We start from the raw sequence: 21,856 nt of genomic DNA, 5'->3' as shown, positions 1-21,856 counted from the left end.
AATGATTCAAATTGGGTAGGTGACCTATAGTCAGCATCAGGAAAAGGCAAAAATAAGCATAAAATAATAGTATATGTGTGCAGTGATCTTACTGTTCACATAGGGAATCTCAAAAATAAAAAAAGTGTATTTAAAATTAAAAAATCATTTCATTAAACTTGTTGCATGTTAAACTAACAAATGATATCACAGCACATTTGTTTTTTGATTTTTGCTTTTTTTGTCAATACTATCACATTATTGGAAATAACTGAGCCATGTCACAAACAGTAAAACTGTATATATTAAGCTGAAAAGTGCATCATGAATGATATGACAACTATAAACAAAACTGTGTTTTGTACCTGCAAAACTGTGTCACAAAGGACATTTCTGGTAAGTACTACAACATTAACAAAATGTAACAAAACCTAGAAGCTAATTGCTGAAAATATAAAATCAATAACTAAATAAAAACTACGAAATATCTTAAAACTCGAAAAGCATGGGTTTCCTGATTCAGAGGCACCTTGACCATGTTGATGTCACAGGTTAATCTGCTTGTGAGGGGCACAAGTGGCAAAGGTCAGAGACATAACAGAGTACATGCAGGGTAATGCTGCTAACTGGATTGCCTCTTTACTGCCAATGCGTGTAAGAGGCCATCAGTGGACCATATATGTCATGTGCATAAACTGGCCCAGAAGTGATTAGTGATAGGGCACTGAAATAATCGAGAGGTCGTAGAACATAAGCAGAACACCAGAAGCGCCCTCCCAAAACATTGCATGGCACAATAGGGCCCCTGGTAGAACATGTAGGTCCTTGTTTCATGTTTTGGAGGGCAGGCAGTACCTGATATCTGGGAGCAGCATAGAGTGCCCTGGAATGAAGGCCACAGGACTTTCATTCCTGATCCTAAACATAATAAGGATTATCCTGAAAGTAATCTCAGGGTTCAAAGCCACTAATTGCCAGTGACTTACTAAGACTGAAATCAGAAATGGGTTTATTATCTGTTTATTAGTTCACACCTTATTTTTGTAATTTGAATGATATAATGATTATTTTTACATTGTCACATATGTGCATCAGAGGGTCACTTTCAGGCTCGTCCTAGGTAAGCAATACCAGCCCAGGATGAGAGATGGGACACTGTCACTAACATTTCCCACAACTCAAAGAAGACATGCAATGAGGGCAACTGACTCTGTCCCTTCTTGTCAGAGGATCATAGATTCAAGGTGCTCTCAGAAGGTGGCATCTCATTTGGATGTATACTCAGCACAGGTTGGAGCTCTACTTCCAACCTGACTGATTAGCAGAGGCATTGCAGCCATTTGTTTTGTTTGTTTTTGCATCATCGAGCACTGTTTCTGTTTCAAATGGAACTATTATTAAATGGGCAGACCTGGTTGGCACCCCAATATTTATTATGGATTTTGTGCCACACCTCGCTTGACCACAAGCAAACACAACATATATACAAATACTTAGCTTGTAACAGAGATGCCATATGAACCAAAAAGCATCATTTAAAGTGCAACTGAAGGAACAAGAAAGAAGATAACTCTGCTTATTAAAACTCAAAGAGAAGAAAAAAATACAAACTGTATGATGAGACTTAATTTAATTAATCCAACCAAGGCTCTTAGAACTATAAGGCAACAACATTAGCTACTGTGCTACTGCACAATCCTTAGTTAATCAAATGCTCAAATAATAGTAAATAATAAAAACGTTAAATATAACACTCATTCATTCCAGTTGAATAGTGTGCTCATGGTTACCCAATTATCCTGTTGCCAGAGAACACCAACATGTTACATGTTGATCATTATGTGCATGTAAGAATTTCACTGTACTCTGTACATGTAACTATAATGACCCTATAAGAATATAAACCTGTTTCATAGCAACTTTCATCTCCACCATAAAGAGCCACATTCCTAGAAATAATGTAGAAAATACCTTGAAACCACTTTTTTCTTTGTTCTTGTTTACTTTAACTCGATATTTAACCTTTTGTACTAATTAAATACTGTATATGTACCGATTTTCAAGATTTTTTTCAAAATGCACAAAATTACACTCCAGAATGATGGCAGAAAATGCACTGCATTTGCCAACATCAAGCATATGCAAAGGAAAATGCTGGGGACACTACAAGGGATCAAACTGTACCACCTAACCTTTACCAAAGCATTATTTCCTACAGAAGTGAAAAAAGGAGAGAAATCAGACATAGGAAATGTTAATCTTGGGAACATACAAAGTGGCCACTGGTTAACTCAATCTTTTATAGTGCATTTAGCCACTGAGAACCACAAAAAACAGGAGGGGTACTCATATTTCTATAATTCTACAATTTTTCTATAATTAACCACAACATCTAAATAAATATATTACTGAGTTAAGACTGTATTTGCATTATCTTAAACTGAGTAAAAGGATGTGATTTTTTTTAGTCCTGAGCATTGGAGCTTTGCTGCATTGAATGTTACAAATATGTCACATTAAATATGCATTACTAACCTATGCAGCAAATGGCAGAGAACAACTTGCACAATCAAACATATATTATGGAACTAGCACATGTCGACATACAACATAGAACGTTCCAAGTGTCAACCTATATAATTACCACCAATATAAAAGCCAACTTGACTCTAAAGCAAGTTGTAAAAAATGTAAAAACGTGAAAAAATTCAATATAGAAAAAAGTCAATATAGAAAATGAAAAATAAATGAGGTAATAGGAATCAGAACAGCACTGACCATCTGATTGTACTCTCATATAGTCTTTTGGATTATCCAAAAAACAGAATTTCTGTTGTAAAAGAACAAGTAGTCTAACACATATCTCAGTTTTTTACAAAAACTTCTGCTGCATGTTGACATGTCCTAGTTCTATGATATGATATATTTTATTGTACAGGTTGTACTGTGAGGTGTACTACTACTAAGTATACAGGCAAGTTTATTAAGCTTAAAAATTACTAAATTATACCTGTGACTCTGCGTTCTTGGGGCAGAACAGTAACAGTTACATTATCCAGGCTCTTCTGGTTCTCTGTGTCTGTAACGGTTAGCTGGAAGTGGTAAATCCCTTCCTTTAAGTCAGTCAGCTTCAATATACCTGGTTGAGGAGCCTGTAGGAAGTAAAATGAGTATTTGTTAAATCAAATGATGACACCAAATAAACTTCTGATATTATTGGGTGACATTCCATACCTTCATACCATCTGCTCAACCAGATGACTGAGGAGAACAGAATCCATCATCTCTGATGACAGCCATCCAGTTAATCACTACACTTTCCAAATCATGTCCAATCAACTGAATTTACCACAGGTGGACTCCAATTAAGCTGCAGAAACATCTCAAGGATGATCAGGGGAAACAGGATGCACCTGAGCTCAATTCTGAGCTTCATGGCAAAGGCTGTGAATACTTCTGTACATGTGCTTTCTCAATTTTTTATTTTTAATAAATTTGCAAAAACCTCAAGTAAACTTTTTTCACGTTGTCATTAATGTGTGTTGTGTGTAGAATTCTGGGGAAAAAAATTAATTTAATCCATTTTGGAATAAGGCTGTAACATAACAAAATGTGGAAAAAGTAATGCGCTGTGAATACTTTCCGGATGCACTGTATCACAGATTTTTCGCTTGTTCGCAGATTTCTGTGGACAATGGGTCTTTTAATTTATGGTACATGCTTCCTCAGTTGGTTTGCCCAGTTGATCTCATACAAAGGATGCTATTGGCAGATGGCTGAGAAGCTATCCAATCAGAGCACGTATTATTTATTAAATAAAACTCCTCAATGATATACGATATGCTTCCTGCGTGGTGCTTTGCACACTTAAAAGCTCTAACAGCACCTATTGATTTTTGATTGTTTGCTTTTCTCTCTCTGTCTCTCTCTTTCTCTGACATTCTCTGCTGCTGACGGAGGGGGTGTGAGTAAAGGGGCTGTCTGCACACTGGCCTAGAGGATACGGACGCTCCTCTAAAAAATGCTGAAAGACTACCTTCACATTGCTTCCTTTATTGCGACTGCTTTGTCGGGCGGTGCTTCGCATACTTAAAAGCCCGAACAGCCCTATTGATTTTTGATTGTTTGCTTTTCTCTCTCTGTCTCTCTCTCTGACATTCCTGGCACACACTCCTTTAAAGAGGAAGATATGTTTGCATTCTTTTAATTGTAAGAACTGTCATCTCTGTCTTGTCATGGAGCACAGTTTAAGCTTTTGAAAAAGGGACAAATGTTTGTTTACAGTGTTTTAAAGTCCCTGTCTCTACAACCTCCTGTGTTTCTGTGCAAATCTGTGACCCACACGTGACAATATAAAAAATAGCAATATAAACGTATGGTTTTTACGTCGCAGATTTTCACCTTTCACGGGGAGTTCTGGAATGCAACCCCCGCGATCGAGGAGGAATCACTGTAAATATAAATATCTGGTCTGATTTTCAAAAAACAAACACAATCAGCATAGCCACATATGCAACTGTTGTTTGTGTATGTTTGCGAAAAACTCACAACTGAATCAAAATTAATGATGGTATTTCTACATTCCCAAAATTTGTCTTCTTTGAAATAAATAAGTTTTCTTATTGTCTTTCATTAGTAACATTTTCTGAAAAGAGACACAATGTTTCGGGGCACCTTGTGCCAAACAGTACAACAGTACAAAATGATAGCTCACAGATTAGGGCACAAGAGAAAACTGATTCTAGGTTTGTGCAACATAAAGTGTCTTGGTTATGTACTGTAATATCCAGTTTTTTTATTTCATAACATTTTTTGTGTTTTATTTAGTTGATATTGACATAAACAAAGGTTTTTTATCATACAAATATTTTCTTTAAAAAAATTTGGAGCATTGTACTCGCTACACCTCAGCCATTTGCAGCTCCTTTATTACATAAACAGAGTAATACCCGTTTACTTTTGGGTATGCAATTTAGGCACAATAATGTCAAAAACCCCTAATATGTAAGGGGTAAATAAGCAACAAACAAGCAAGTGTAGTTCTTCTTGTCAAAACTGAACACATCATTTAAATATTTACTGTCCAAGCTGGAAAAAGTCTAGATAAAGATTAATGTAAAAAATCAGGTGATTCCAAGAGTCACTTTTTCTTACCAAAGAGCCTATAAATATAAGGTTAAAGGTTGTTGCTTTGTTCGTTATACAGTACATAACATAGTAAAATGGTACTGTATTTATTTGGGCAGTTACTGGTGCAGTTTTAACTTGCAACACCAAATAAATATGATTTGGTAACTTCTGGCCTCCAAGAATGGCTTGTTTTGATGTATTAATTTACTGTATCTATGTATGTATTGGTGCATTTATGGAAGCTGTAAAGCACTTTGGTCAATTTCTGTTGTTTTAAATGTGCTTTATATTTAAAACTGACTTTACCTGACAATACAAAGTGGCTTTAAAACTAAGCTCTGGATGGGAACTACTGCATATACTGTAGGTTTCTGGGATTCTGAGATCTGAGCAGTAAAAATGATCCAATAATGTAATAGCACAGAATAAGGAAAGCTCAAGTGGTAAAGTACCCCCTGAGACTGATGTTCTGAATAACATGCATTGTGTAAATGGATTTATATGTAACCCTTCCATTATCTTCTTTCTGTCTGTGTGTGTGTGTTTAAGTCTTTAAGAAAAGAAGACAAAAAAAATACAAGAAAAATGACTATATGTAATATGCATAACTCTGCAAGACACCTGTTTTGCCTAATGATATGATCATTCTGTAGCAGGGGATTGGGCAGCCATGCAGACAAATCAGGCCTTTGTTCTGTTTCCAGTTTGAAATTTGAGAGCTGCTTATCTAAAAGCCCTTCAGTCTTTTATTGTGCAAACATTTCAATGCATGTGTACTGAGGTTAACAATAATAGGTACCTGGTTTATCTTAAATAAACATATAGCATCTGTTAGCTAGAAGACTATATCCATTGCACTTTGGTTTTATTCTGCAGTAACTGTGGACACTGTACTTAAAATACAAAATAAATGTTTATTATATTACTTTAGAAATAAAAAACACATGCTTCTTCAATTTTCACTTTTGAAGTTCCAGGAATCAAAACTTCAATACTGCATTTCTTTTCTGCTGTTTCTTTTGCTGACTGAAGTATGTGTTCCAAACAGTACTGCAGTCACTTCCTGAAAACATCCTGGGCAACACTTTTTTTTTTTTTTACACTGACTGCCTGTTCATAGACAGGGAGAGAGGAGATTAAATTATTTAAACGTTTGACAAATTTCTTTATCTTATTTATTTACATTTCCATAAGGTAACCTAAACATCACAAGATGTTTTTAAATTTTATCAGCTGTGACTATTTGTAAAGACACATCATAAATAATGTTTGTTGCATGCTGTAAAATGGCCAAGGAAAAAAAAACCTGTTACATATCTGTGGCTAAATTTTACTTTGTTTACAGTGTGCCCACAGAGCAACAGACACTAGTAAAAATTACTTTAGGAATGTCAGACAGCAGCTAAAAAAAAATATATATATATATATATATATATATATATATATATATATATATATATATATATATATATATATATATATACAGTATATATGTTACATAGTTTATTGTCAAATAATGCAAACACTATGCGACACGTGTTTCGCTCTTATTTGGGCTCATCAGGTCATACACACTCTACTGCTCCCCTTGCGGGGAGCGAACCTTGGATGTCAGCGATGATGTCCCTTTACGGTGCGCCACAGTGTGTAGTTCGTTTATTTGACAGCCTGTAGATCGGAGTAATTGCATTCATAGCATCCGTGTTGTGAGTCCCGATCTGATTGTATAGGTGGTTACCTATGAGGTAACGCATGTGGTTGGTCCCATACATTTTTTTTTTCCCCCAGAAAATAAAAATGAACATTTTCACACAATTATAGGCATTAAAAATTCAAATACGATTCAATAAATACGCCAACACATACAAATGTAGGTACACACATACATACATTTTACATACACACATATATTTATTTATACACATATGTATATTTACAGATACATACACACATACATTTTTTCAAAGTTTGAAGTTTTCGAATTCTTGCAAAAAGGTGCAACTTTGATCTCTCACATCCGTTTAGGAGGTGAACCTGTGTGTGTGTGTTTGCATGCACAAACATTTGGAAAACATTCTTTCAGAAGAGCCATGTAGGTGTTATATGTCTGCCAATCAGAGGTACCCTAGCACACAGAATTAGGCTCAGAACATCCAGTCCAGGTCTGAGAAGTCTGCAATTATTACTTATTATACTTATTATTTTGGATTAACTACCATTTGTCTCCCAAAGTGTTGCAAAACAATGTGAAAGGTGCATAAAACACACAAGAAAAATGCTTTGTTAGAAAAGTTCTACAGCTTTCTTTATTTTTAAAAAGTCTGAATTAACGTAAGCCATTATAATTCAGGGTGTTCATAAGAAATGCAATGATATACTTTATGAGGTAGAAGTACATAATAAAGCGGTGTCAAATACTTGGAATATCAAAATGTGAGCTTCAATTTAAATGTTCAAAATCTAAATATTCTCAATTATAATTAAAATTGTGCTATTTTTCACCCTCTGATTGAGGTCTATTGAGGAGTAGATCACTAGTAAGGAATCAAAAATCAAAAATAACATCATTATTGTAATCACTGACCTTGAAATAGTTTAACATGTTTATGTTTGAAAGTTGTCATTTTTAACCTTCTGGAAATAAAGAATCAGCTGTCAAAAATATTATATTTATGATTAGCAATCTCAAAATAGCATAAATGACACTCTCCATGTCTATATTACCAATCCCCATTTTTGTGAAAAGTTGCAACTTTGATCTCTCATATCCCTTTAGGGGGTGATCCCCAAGTGTTGCGCAACTTCAAATCCTTGTGATTATTTTTGCTTAAGCAACCTATTGAGTGTTCTTTCCTGCAGAAAATATGGTCCGAAAATGGCTTAAAAATGAATAATTTTCAGGTCTAGAGGGCCAAAAATAGGGAGGAACCCCCAAAAAAGCTCAACATCCTGCATAATTTGACATCAAAAGTTGAATGGCATATATTATGTGGAGGTTTTTTAGTACTGGTGAGTCAGTAGGTGCCAGACAAAAAAAAGGCATTCATAATTCTTATAAACATAATTACATTTTTATTATTTTATTTCTATTTCATCTGCAATTTTTCCCAGGTAAATAAATACATTTGTAAGTAAATATATATTAATATTTTCATATAAAACATTTATGCAGATGCATGTATATATGTATATATAATATGTATTTGTATAGAAAATGAAAATATGGAATGAACACTGTCTCCCCCATATTGTCCATTCTTCCTAAAATGCAGAGTATCCTCAAAGAATCTTAACTCACAGGAACAATCATCTATCCATCATTTCTAAACACTACTAATCTGCTAATACTATTTTCGTGACTTATGCAATTGTTGTGACTAAACTAGCATGAAAATTGACATAGCTTGTTGAATCAACAAAGATTTAGGCAGCAACAAAAATATAAAACAAAGAAAACAGAATGCGTTTTCACAAACCTCTAATAAATTCTATATATATCCTACAAAGATTTAGCATAATTGTCAAGGCAGCAGAATTTACTCACATGCCCCCACTTGGACAAATGGGAATGTCTACTCCATTCTCCAAATAATCAAAACATAATACAGAAAGCAGACAAATAATATACAGCAATTATTTGCTGAGAAATTAAAAGACTGTCAGAAGATCCGACAATGTAATTAATGGTACTTTCACATCTAATTTTACACAGAATAATAGCAACAGTGTGTTACTTCAGATTTATTTAAAGTTTATTCTAATAAATGTCGATTAATTCAGTAAATTTAGCCTTTAATTGTGCTTATGTTTTAATGTTTAACATTAAGACCTCAAAAGATGCAATATAATGTAGATTTTACATTGATATTCAAAGAACATCATTCAAATAAATTCCTGGTCTATCTCCTCAACATCTAATGTGAAACACATGGAAATAGGCGAAAACATCAGGAGAAGACTTAACTAAAGGAAGGGTCTCAGTATGATAAAATGTTTCATTGAGAAAAGACATGTCAGACTTTAGGCTCAACATATCATTTATTTCCTAACAAATGATTATGTTTTTAGTGTTTGTTTGTTTTTAATCGGAGGATTAATTTGGAGAATTTTGTTTAAACAGGTTTCCCTACAACCCTACAAGAAGATCTGATTTTATATTATGATTGAATTATAATCTCTGCATGATGTTGGAAACGTTTATTTGCAACTAAATTTTAATTGTACTGTACAACAATTTTTTGAGATGCTCTACATAGAGACTATGGGTATTAATCAAAACAAAGTTAAATGTAGATAATAAACAGTCTATGAGTTACAATAAAAAACACTGCTTTAAGTGGTCAAATAGACAGTTTTATTAACTTATTATTAACTTTTGTGAAAATAGATACCATTATTGCTGAAATACAGCATCAAGGTACTGACCTCACTATTGGCAAGTCATTAAATTCAGAATGAATGTCAGAAATACAGGTATTTTGAAAGCATTTAACTTGAGCTGCTGGGTTTTAACATTTAAGAATTTTAACATTCTGGGCAGTGTTTTTCTAAAGCTTTGTAATGTTAAGAACACTATAAACTCCATGTTAAGATCAATTGTTAATTTAAGAGTGCTTTTCAAAACCCATTGTAAATAATGAAGCACATTAAATCCTTCATAATCTGCATGCTCCACACCCATTCGTTATCTGCTAAGTGCTTGTTCAACAGGTTTCCATTTGTGCCAAAAGTAGCCTCAGGCAACATTGTCACAGAAAATATACTACTGTCATGTTATAACAGCCCTCTGAACAGTTAGAATACTAAGAGTTACACTTGAGATTATTTCATTTTCATGATGAGATGCATTTATAGTATTACATTTTACAGGTAAACTTTTAAGTGCATTTAAATATTTGTACTGGTAATATTTACAAATGTATAAGTTTGATATTGCTATGTTCTCTAAACGTTTTAAAGGGTTAAATGTTCTACACTTGCAACATGTTTTCCATTTTCTATGTTGCGATTGGTTATGTGGTGATGCTAGAAAAAAGAGAAGGAAGGACCAAAGCTGGGGATTGATACATTTGGATAGAGATAGTATGGCTGAAAGAAAGGTAGCCTACTAAGAAGAATGTCCACTGAATTCTGCTCTGTGTCTCCAAACGTTACTTCATTAACCCAACACTTACTCATTATTTTAATTAAATCGCACATTACTTAAATTTAATCAGTGAGATGGAACTGATACCCATCCACAAACACAGCCTCCTGGGGTCTTGTTACACCTAACAAAAAAGGATCTCTGTATTAAATGTACAAGTGATTTTATAGTCATTAAGGACTATCTATAGACATTTTGACAGAGCAGCCTAGAAGTGAATATGATATTTTCATCTAAGCCAAATCAACAGTGTGTCAAAAAGCAAGAATTTATAAGAGTCTTAGTGAATAGCTACTGGGTGTTAGCATGTATCACCCTTCATGCATACTTGTTGATACCTATAACTAACCCTCAGGGAGTAAATAAAGAACAATACGACACAGTGCTTCAACAAAACTACAACACAGTGGAATGCAAGATATAGGCATATACTGTATGTGGAAAATGCACTTATTCTGTCTTTGTATGTACATACAGTGCATCCAGAAAGTATTCACAGCGCATCACTTTTCCACATTTTGTTATGTTACAGCCTTATTCCAAAATGGATTAAATTAATTATTTTCCTCAGAATTCTACACACAACACCCCATAATGACAACGTGAAAAAAGTTTACTTGAGGTTTTTGAAAATCTATTAAAAATAAAAAAACTGAGAAAGCACATGTACATAAGTATTCACAGTCTTGGCCATGAAGCTCAAAATTGAGCTCAGGTGCATCCTGTTTCCCCCTGATCATCCTTGAGATGTTTCTGCAGCTTAACTGGAGTCCACCTGTGGTAAATTCAGTTGATTGGACATGATTTGGAAAGGCACACACCTGTCTATATAGGGTCCCACAGTTGACAGTTCATGTCAGAGCACAAACCAAGCAAGAAGTCAAAGGAATTGTCTGTAGACCTCCAAAACAGGATTGTCTCGAGGCACAAATCTGGGGAAGGTTACAGAAAAATGTCTGCTGCTTTGAAGGCCCCAATGAGCACAGTGGCCTCCATCACCTGTAAGTGGAAGAAGTTCAAAACTACCAGGACTCTTCCAAGAGCTGGCCCGCCATCTAAACTGAGCAATCAGGAGAGAAGGGCCTTAGTCAGGGAGGTGACCAAGAACCTGATGGTCACTCTGTCAGAGCTCCAGAGGTCCTCTGTGGAGAGAGGAGAACCTTCCAGAAGGACAACCATCTGTGCAGCAATCCGCCAATCAGGCCTGTGTGGTAGAGTGGCCAGATGGAAGCCACTCCTTAGTAAAAGGCACATGGCAGCCAGCCTGGAGTTTGCCAAAAGGCACCTGAAGGACTCTCAGACCATGAGAAACAAAATTCTCTGGTCTGATGAGACAAAGATTGAACTTTTTAGTGTGAATGCCAGGCGTCAAGTTTGGAGGAAACCAGGCACCGCTCATCACCAGGCCAATACCATCCCTACAATGTAGCATGGTGGAGGCAGTGTCATGCTGTGGGGATGTTTTTCAGCTGCAGGACCTGGAAGACTTGTCAAGATAAAGGCCTCAGACTGGGGCGACGGTTCATCTTTCAGCAGGACAACGACCATAAGCACACAGCCAAGATATCAAAGGAGTGGCTTCTGGACAACTCTGTGAATGTCCTTGAGTGGGCCTGCCAGAGCCCCGACTTGAATCCGATTGAACATCTCTGGAGAGATCTTAAAATGGCTGTGCACCGACGCTTCCCATCCAACTTGATGGAGCTTGAGAGGTGCTGCAGAAAGGAATGGGCGAACCTGGCCAAGGATAGGTGTACCAAGCTTGTGGCATCATATTCAAAAAGACTTGAGGCTGTAATTGCTGCCAAAGGTGCATCAACAAAGTATTGAGCAAAGGCTGTGAATACTTATGTACATGTGATTTCTCAGTTTTTTATTTTTAATAAATTTGCAAAACCTCAAGTAAACTTTTTCATGTTGTCATTATGGGGTGTTGTGTGTAGAATTCTGAGGAAAAAAATGAATTTAATCCATTTTGGAATAAGGCTGTAACATAACAAAATGTGGAAAAAGTTAAGCGCTGTGAATACTTTCCAGATGCACTGTAGTAATGCAGCTTTTTTGCATTGCATGATACTGGAGTTACTCCCAATATATTTGATAAATAAGCACCCTGTACACTGCTCAAAGAGGAGTGGGTATTTTGAATGCATTATTAAATGTATTCACTTCATTTAATGACTACGTTAACAAAAACAATTTTTGTAAATTAAATCTATACACAATGCATTTACAAGATCTCACTAGGCTGTTCAGGTGAGGTCTGTGTGTCTTAAAGGATGTAAAAAAAGGTTGTGATGTGCAGACTTATTGTTTTAATTGTATTATCCCACTGTTGGAAAGGCTCCTGTATGGTTTAATAAAGAGTGGCACCCTGCTGTCACCTAAAAAATCAGGTTCTTCTTTAGAAAATTGTAATTTCTTTTGAGTTCTTCTTAGAAACAATATGTATTTACGTCATATGAATTTTCACAAGTTTATTATTTTCATTTCACTGAAGGACCAATAATGAAAACATATAAGGATATTACAGCAAACTAAATGCTTCACAATTAACTTGTTATACTTTGTTTGTAGTCAACTTTGGGTTTACAAAGTAGTACTTTATGCTTGCTTGTACACTGGATGCTTAAGAGGGGTTTTAAGAAAAAAACCAAAATCATATTATAAGTACAAGCATTTTAAAGTTGCTTGTTAATTGTAAAGATTAATCGTTTTTGGGAAACTCAGCTGAACTATGAAATTGACAATTCCAAGCACACATGGGTTGCTGAGTGCTGAATGTCTGTTCTGGGTGGAAATTGCTCCCCTCATTGCTAGAAGCCTAGATCTATGTGCAACTGTAATCCACTCGCTATGGGCTTGAATAGTGCTGCTGTTAATTATGGCTACTTATTCATTACTGGGGTGGGTGACGAAGGCCTGAGGACATTTTAATTAAACTGAGGTAGCCCACATTGTAGTATATCTAATAGTAATCAATGTTGTAATAGGCTTTTGGCTGGAAAAGTTAAAACTGAACATACAAAATAATATGCACAACATACACACATTTGGGGACAAATAATAATAAAATAAACAAATAGCCTGCTAGAAGATTCTTTCTGCTTTACCTTTCAAAATAAATAAAGTTAATTTCCTTCTTTTCGATCACAAGAGAACTGCAGTAAAACTGAAGCAATTTAGCATAAAGGTGTTCTTTTTCAACTGGCACTGCATTTATTAGCAAAGCATTGGATACAGTTTGGCTACAGTTCATAATGTATGATACTACTGTCAGAGATGCCTTGAAGAATACAAACTTTGCAGCACTGCAAGATCATTTTTGCTGATGCTGATTGAGATTCAAGGATATCAGAGGCACTGATGCAAATTTCAGTTTGGTGAAGATTATATATGTTACCTTATACCACTAGGGTTGCTTTACTCTTGAAGTTTATTTATCTATCTCTCTTATCTATCTATGGAAAAATCTCTCTGAAATACTCAGCAATACATTCACATTAAAAGGACTCTTTATTTTTGTGGATATATCAAGCTTAAACTATATTTTGATAAACTATAAATAATATGATAAGAAATTTTTATAAACTTTCAGGAGCTCCATCTGAACACAACCATCCATGTCAAGAGCATGATATCATCAAAACCTTGTCATTTGCAAACTTAACCAGCTTTGTTAAGTGACATTTTATCTAGATTATTTAGGTATTTCTTTAAATTGTAATACAGTAACCCAAAAACAGATTTTTGAGAGACCAATTTTTTTTTTATCACCTACTTCTTGTAGCATAACCAGCTGCTTTTGTGTTTCAGCCAATCTGTAACTATACCTGCACAGGTAGTAGTAGCAGTAGTTAATTTATATAGCGCCCTTCGCAGACAAAAGGTCACAGAGCGCTGAACAGCAAATACAGAATAAATACAAACAGTTGAACAAAAACATAAATAAAACCAATAAAAACAATAAACAAACAAACTATTCAGCACTGATTAAAAGCTTGCTTAAAAGAAATGTTTTTAATTGTTTTTTAAAAGAATCAACAGACTCAACTCCACGCAGACCACAAGGCAGGCTCTTTCATAGTCTTGGTGCCACAGACTGAAAGGCACGATCCCCACGGGTTTTTAGCTGAGTGCGTGGGACAACGAGAAGACCCTGTTGCCCAGATCTTAGAGTCCGGCAAGCTGTATGGCATTGGAGCAGGCTGGTTAGGTACTCAGGAGCTTGTCCATGCAAAGCTCTGAAAGTAAGTACCAAGACTTTAAAATTAATTCTATAAAACACTGGGAGCCAGTGCAGTGTGTACAGAATGGGAGTGATATGATCATTCCGGCTAGCGCGAGTTAGGAGCCTGGCAGCTGTATTTAGAACTAACTGAAAGCGTGAGAGAGAGGACTTGCTCAAACCTGTAAAGAAAGCATTACAGTAATCAAGCCGTGAGGAAATAACAGAATGAACAAGCATCTCCAATTCTGATTTTGAAACATTTCTTAGCTTTGAAAGATTTCTTAAATGAAAGAAACATGACCGGATGACTAACCTTACATATTCATCAAGTGTCAGCGACTGGTCAAAAATAACCCCAAGGTTACGTAGACTTGACTTAATAACAGGAGAGACAGAAGATAATTTTAAACCGATCTCAGAATGAAGAACGGGAGGAGCAACAATTAGTACCTCAGTTTTTCCTGAATTCAACTGCAGGTAATTACTACTGAGCCAGTCGTTAACCTGAGACAGACAATCAACCAAAGTGACCAAAGTATTAATTTGGTTAGGCTTAAATGAAAAATAAAGCTGTATATCATCTACATATAGATGATACGAGATGTCCTTGAAAGAGTTAAGAATCTGTGATAGGGGAAGAATATATAAAGAGAAGAGTACAGGTCCAAGAACCGATCCCTGTGGCACTCCACATGTCAAAGGAGCAGAGTCAGATGAAAAGCCAGCCATACCGACTGAGAAACTCCTATTTGACAAAAAGAGGAGAAGCAGTCCAAAGCAGAGCCAGAGACACCTAACAGCTCTAATCTATTAATTAAGATCCGATGGTCCACTGTATGAAAAGCTGCGTTAAGATCTAACAATACAAGCACAGAGCACCTCCCTGCATCAGCAGCAATTAAAAGATCATTAAAAACTTTTAGAAGAGCTGTTTTTGTAGAATGTTGCCTCCGAAAACCAGATTGAAAAGAATCAAAGAACCCCTGCTTTTCTAAGAAGGCACAAAGTTGCTGTTCAACCACCTTTTCCAAAGCTTTGGCAATAAAAGGCAGTTTTGAAATTGGCCTGTAATTACTCAAAACAGAGGGGTCAGAATTAGATTTTTTCAACAACGGTTGAATTACAGCATGTTTAAAATACGATGGAACCACACCAGATCTCAAGGAGCAGTTTATGATATTCAAAAGGCACTGACCTATAAAACTCAAAGATGTTAACATTAATGATGTTGGCAACAGGTCAGTAGGACATGATGAAGGTACCAACATACGCTTCAAACTCCTGTTCACCTAATGAGCACTTACAGTTCCAAATCAAACTATGGCCCATAGATATCAAATTTTAACCCTCAAGTTCACAAAAACCATAAATATCTAATTTCAAAGAAAGACAAAGGTACCACCATTGACACATATTGACCAGCTGGGGGGAACAAGGCCTTGCCACTCTTCCAATCATGAGGCTTCGGGCAAGTTCCATTGTCTGTCTCCTATATGCACAAAATCACTTACACTTTTACACCTTCCAGTTTATGGCGTATCCCTGGAGGAGATGCAACTTAGCTAAACCTCCACCCGAATCCTTATTACGTGTACCATCCTGTACATCAACAGAAATTATTTTAAGTTCGATTGGCTATTCTTTACTGAGCTAGATACCTAATGATGATGGAATATGCACATCAGATACTTTTTGCAGCAGTTTTATGTGATAATGCAGCCCAAAAGAAATGGAAATAAAATTCAAGTTTAGTATGCTAACCCCTCAAGAGATTAAATAATAATGGAACTATAATTAAAAAAAAAAAATTAAAAAGATTTAAAAAAAAAAAATCTGTTCTAATCTGCCAAAGTCTTTCTCTTTATATAACACATATTGGTTGCATTTTAGACCAAAAAATAATTAAGTATTTTTAGGTGTAAGGATACATTACCTTCATAGTTACAAAACGGTCCCCTTGCAGTAAAGTCCATTCATAACGTGCTATTCCATGGTCATCTGTGCTTTCTCGTCCGTCTAAAATCACCCAATCCGTTGGTAGCTGAACTACCACATCATCCCCAGCATTGCTTTGAGGTGGAGCATCCTTTTCTGAGCAAAATGAATCAAAAAGTTATATGTGTTATTAAAAATTGTTATGGAACATGATCCATGTCCTACCTGTAATAACAATTATATAAATTACTTTACTTGCCTCTGCACTTTTTTCATGTGTCGCATTTAAAATATCAGTTAGCATAAGGCATTTGTCATTAGCACTGCTGCCTAACAGTTACAGGAGAGTAAAACAGAATTCTATCCTGGTAATTGGTTTTTCATTGGAATTTGAATGTTTACTCAGTAACCGTGTGTTTGTTTGTTTTTTTTGTTTTTCTGGTCATGCCAGTTGTTGTCCCACATTGCAAAGATAATTAAGTGGGTTCAATAAATGTACATTTTAAATTTCCAATCGCATTGTTGTTTAAAAATCATTTCAAATTCAAATTCACCAAATGCTTAAATATGTTTCTTTCACCTAACACAGTTTAAAGAGTGAAGCAGTCATTTTCAAAATTATTATCAAGCATCCACCTTACTACAACTTATTTAAATCATATCTTACAAGGGTTGTATTAACACCATGCCAAAAAAGGAACAGATAGGTGCTTGACGTTAAGTAAATTGGAAAATTGCATAAATTTAAAAATAGTCAGACCATGGTGAATTTACACTAATGAAATGTTGCATGTACAAGTCATTTGCATGGTAACAAATCACCTACATAAGATAATTCACATAAATTACAAATTTAAACAAACAACACACACTAATACAACTTTCTACATATTACTTTATTTTAAAAAAGGGATATTTAAAGAAACCTTCTGTTTTTCTACATATTAATTTGCAGCTGACAAAAAAAATTTTAACAATGATAATAACAAAATACTACTCTAACAATGAAAAACAATGATGCCTGAAATCTGAATTTGTAGTAGGCTTTCTAATATATATATATACATACATGTGTGCCTAGGAGAAACTATGGGATGGAGCAAGGAAGGACAGCCTCATGAGCTACAAGTATACCAACCATGGGGCTGAAGGTGCAACTTCTGGCAAGACAGAGTTTGTATAAAAGCAGTGTATGGTAACATGGACAGTTTTAATTAGCAGATTATTCAAAAGCCAAAAAATGTTTACTAGTGGTCAATTCTAAGTTGTCTTCATATGAGCGTAAGTGCGTGTGTATGAATTTGAACAAGCAGGTCCATAAATATACTAAACAGTCCATCTAAGACTAATTCCTGCCTTATGTCCAATATTACTGGGTTAGGCTCTGGCCTCATGCAACCCTGAGTTTGATTATGTGGGTCTGAGAATGTTCTGTTAACTAACCAGTGACACACATGGTCATGCACATTGGAAATAAAGTGTACCTGGAGGAAAATTCACATCGATATAGAAAAGGAGAAGCTCCACATGGGAAATAATCAGTCATGAGATTCAAACAAAAAACAATATATACATGAGGCAGCTGCGGTAGCCACTGCACCACTACCCATACACTGTTACATGCACATTTTGTCTTTCTTTACATTAAGTTAATAACAAAATAAAATCTGTTATGTGATATTTGCCACTTGAGGCTAAATTTATCTAATATTATGACTTGTTGGTTATTTCCTGTGTCAAGGAGAGCATGTGGATGTCAAATACAAAAGACCAGTGCATATTTTAGTTGGGATAGCCTTACCACGATAAAAAAGCAAAATAAAATGTTTTCAGATAAATAAATACTTTTTAAAAATAGTAAATTACAGGACACTAGTGAGTAGCAGCTATTGTCTGCTACATTTGATAAAATATCCATAGACACGCTTGGCACCTGCAGTTCTTGCAGCACTCTCTTCAGAAAACATGCAAACCCTGAAGTGCTTCATGGCGGGCTAATGTGGTACCGGATGTATTCTTATGATTATTTTCTTAAGAATATCCAGTTCCTCAGTCAGACAAGGCTGGAGTTAAAAGCAAAGCAGTGACAAGGGCTTGCCAGAAGAGGGGGCCATTTTGAATAGTAAAGAAGATCTGGAATTTAGCAAGGACTGGAAAAAGCGGCAGGCTAGCTGGGAGATGTTTATTAAGATCCAGACATTCATCGACTTTATTTACTTAAGACTCAAAATAATTATAACTACAGAAATAATTTTGGTACAGTAAAATTGACTCCTTCAAATGATCAATACTGATATGGATTCACTGTTTTTTGGGTCATTCCAGGGTTACACAGTCTGAAAATCTGCAGCTCAGTAATAAAACTGATAACTGATTTGGAGAAGCTCCCTTCTGGTTTATGTCTGGGAAGTAGTGTTTATTTCAGTCAAGGTTTTTATGACTGTTTCCTGTTTTGTTAAAGAGAAAAATGCATATGATTATAATACTTATTTAAGTTCATTCTTCCAACCGATAATAATTTAACTGAATGATACTGCACCTTGTCACGGACATTAAGGGATATACAGTACAGTTTTATATCTATCCGTTCATTCATCCATCTCCCTAGGTGCAAGGCAGGAACAATCCCTGGAAAAGGGAGCCAGTCCATTACAGGGAGAACACACTAACACACTTGGGACAAAACTGCAACGCCATTTCATCTAACCTGCATGTCTTTGAACTTTGGAAAGAAATTGTATCACCCAGAAGAAAGCTACACGGATGCAGAGGGAACACTAAAACCTCTGTTTCCTTACTGCAAGGCAATATATAATACCGATATCATTATAAACATATAATAGTGATTGGGAACATTATGGATCAACAGTCTCAAACATTCACATTTTAATATATTACTTGTAAAATGTATTACTTTAATATGTAACGTAACATTGTCAAACCCATTTAATCCATCTTAGTGTAGTGGGGATTCTGTTATGTTGTGTATTAAACGGCAGAGTGTCTAGAAAAGAGAGGGCAGTCAGATGAGTTAATTCAACAGAACACATAACTTACTCCTGTATTATTGCTTATTCACCACATATGTGCACAAATGCTTATGTATATTAATATTTGGGGCTCTGAGACTGTAAGTGGTGAAGAGTGCTACATGTGAATAATAAACTGAGTGCAACTGAATTACTGCTAGATATGATATATTAAATATTTTACATGAATAATCTAAGCATTTTTTATTCAAGCATTACTTGATACTTGTATAAAATGTTATCTTGCTATGTTCAGTACAGTTTTGGTGATTGTACATTTTCATTACCACTAAATAATTTTAGCTGTGTGTGACTGCCACCGAATAGCTTTTTATACAGCTAAGTACCCAATCCAGCCATTATGTACTAACCAACACTTGACAGGGGAAAAAGTTCACTGTAAGGTACAGGGACATCAATGCTCACACGCTCATCATCCCAACATTATGTCACTGCTACATCAGAGAGAAATTACAGCATCCATCCATCCATTTTCCAACCTGCTGAATCCAAACACAGGGTCACGGAGGTCTGCTGGAGCCAACACAGGGCCACAAGGCAGGAACCAATCCCAGACAGGGTGCCAACCCACCGCAGGACACACACAAACACCAAGCACACACTAGGGCCAATTTAGAATCGCCAATCCACCTAACCTGCATGTCTTTGGACTGTGGGAGAAAACCGGGCGCCCAGGGCAAACCCACGCAGACACGGGGAGAACATGCAGCATCTGAGGAAAAACCCACAGAGACAATGTGACAATGTGTAGACTCCATGCAGATAGTGACTAGGTCTGAAATCAAAATGAGACTCGTGTATCTGTGAGAAAACTGCACCAACAACAATGTCATCGTTCCACTCCACCTCTGATATTAATCTAATAAAGATATTATCTGTGCTCTCGTGTATGCAGATACTTAATGTATCTTTTCATATTTTTAGTCTGCCTAATTTTCTAAACATATTCAACCCGATCCAAACCTTGCTATTAGACCAGGTAGATTAAGTGGTATTTGGATTTAAAATGTAAATCTAAATGTCACATCAACTTTTCAGTTAGCCCGTAAAATGATTCCTCACAATAATAAAAAAGGAAAAGTCAACTTTATATATCATATGCAGACAGACATACAGACAAATACCTGCTAAATTCCTATCGCCACCTTGTTGGATGAGCACATGGGCCTCCTTCTTAGAAGTCGACGGTTCAGGCCCATCCGCACTTGTCCCGCTGCCGCTGGAATACAAGGTGCCATTAAAAGCCAATGCATAACTGTTGTAACCTGGGTGCGAGGAGAACCTACACACATTTCTGTTTCTGTAAGTGCAGTTGAACAAAAAACAGCTAAGGCCACTACTCTGTGAAACCTCCCGTCTGAGCTCCACTACGGCTACCGTGCAGTGAGGGTCCGCGCAGCAGGCATGCAAGCACTCCTTCCAAGTGTTAATGTCAGCTGGTGCGGTGAGGAACGTGGCCCCGGCCTCAATAGAATCCTTCGCCCGGATGATGTAGTCCTGCATGGCGCTGAAACTGTCTATGCATACATCCCCATGCAGCTGTACCGTTTTCTCCTCTTGCTCTTGCTGCAATTGTTTGCGGAATTCCTCAAGAAGCTCTTCCACACCTGAAATCTGCGATCTCAGATCTGAAATACGTGGCGATTTGGCCAGAATACTACGCCCGGTCCAGATCAACGCAAAAACGAGCAGGTGCAGTTGACCGACGAGTGGCGATGCCATAGTGATTACGTGTTTTTATTTCAAAACACCGTCGAGCCTCTTATTTTCAGTATCTTCATTTCGGTGGATTTTTCTTTTCCAATAACGGCTCCTCCGTTACGGATAAACAAAAACTTTCATCCTTCTGCCGTACAAATTCCGAATTCGATCAATCAGTTTCGCAGAGCTCCCAGTCGAACTGAGCAGTACTAAGGAGAAAAGACAGCTCCATCCGGCACATTCACAAGCGACCGGCCTTCCGGCGCAGCCGCACTAGACCTCTAGAAGGCAGCGCACACATCAGCGGATAGTAAGCTTGATCGGGGCTGCGATTCTGCAATACGTTTTATTGACATCTACACTAAAATTGAATGTGCATCACTAATATGGGAAGTGTTTTTGTGTTTATACGAATTACTTCTGAATATTTTGAAATCACCTCAGTTTTTCGTAACTGCGCCTCCTGACTCACCGGTACGAGAAAACGCCACAATGCATAACCGTTTGAACTGTCTTGATATCTGTGCAAGACGCTGAGCTTTTTGGAAGTTGCCACTCATTTTTGGACATGTAGACTTGAAAACCACCCATATTTTTTTTTTTTGGCCATACTTTGTGCATGAAAGTGTGATAACACTAAACGGATCGTTGTCTTCATTAAATAAAGATCCCCTAATGGGATAT

At 36.3% G+C, this 21,856-nt stretch overlaps 1 protein-coding gene across 2 annotated transcripts in view; it reads right to left on the bottom strand.

The window, feature by feature from the left end:
- lrp11 (low density lipoprotein receptor-related protein 11) overlaps positions 1-21,448 on the bottom strand; it is a 61,725-nt gene extending 40,277 nt beyond the window's left edge. For both annotated transcript variants that reach the window (XM_039747502.1, XM_039747503.1), the window contains exons 1-3: positions 20,596-21,448; positions 16,420-16,577; positions 2,990-3,131 (exon numbers count right to left, since the gene is read on the bottom strand). In XM_039747502.1, coding sequence (XP_039603436.1) covers positions 2,990-3,131; positions 16,420-16,577; positions 20,596-21,193 — 898 coding nt within the window. In that variant the 5' untranslated portion in view covers positions 21,194-21,448. The remainder of the gene's footprint in view (positions 1-2,989; positions 3,132-16,419; positions 16,578-20,595) is intronic.
- Positions 21,449-21,856: the final 408 nt, after the last annotated feature.

The sequence above is a fragment of the Polypterus senegalus genome, chromosome 3 (genome assembly GCF_016835505.1).
Source record: "Polypterus senegalus isolate Bchr_013 chromosome 3, ASM1683550v1, whole genome shotgun sequence".
Lineage (NCBI taxonomy): Eukaryota > Metazoa > Chordata > Cladistia > Polypteriformes > Polypteridae > Polypterus > Polypterus senegalus.
The sequence above is the reverse complement of the archived record's forward strand: the minus strand, read 5'-3'. Positions and strand labels throughout refer to the sequence as shown.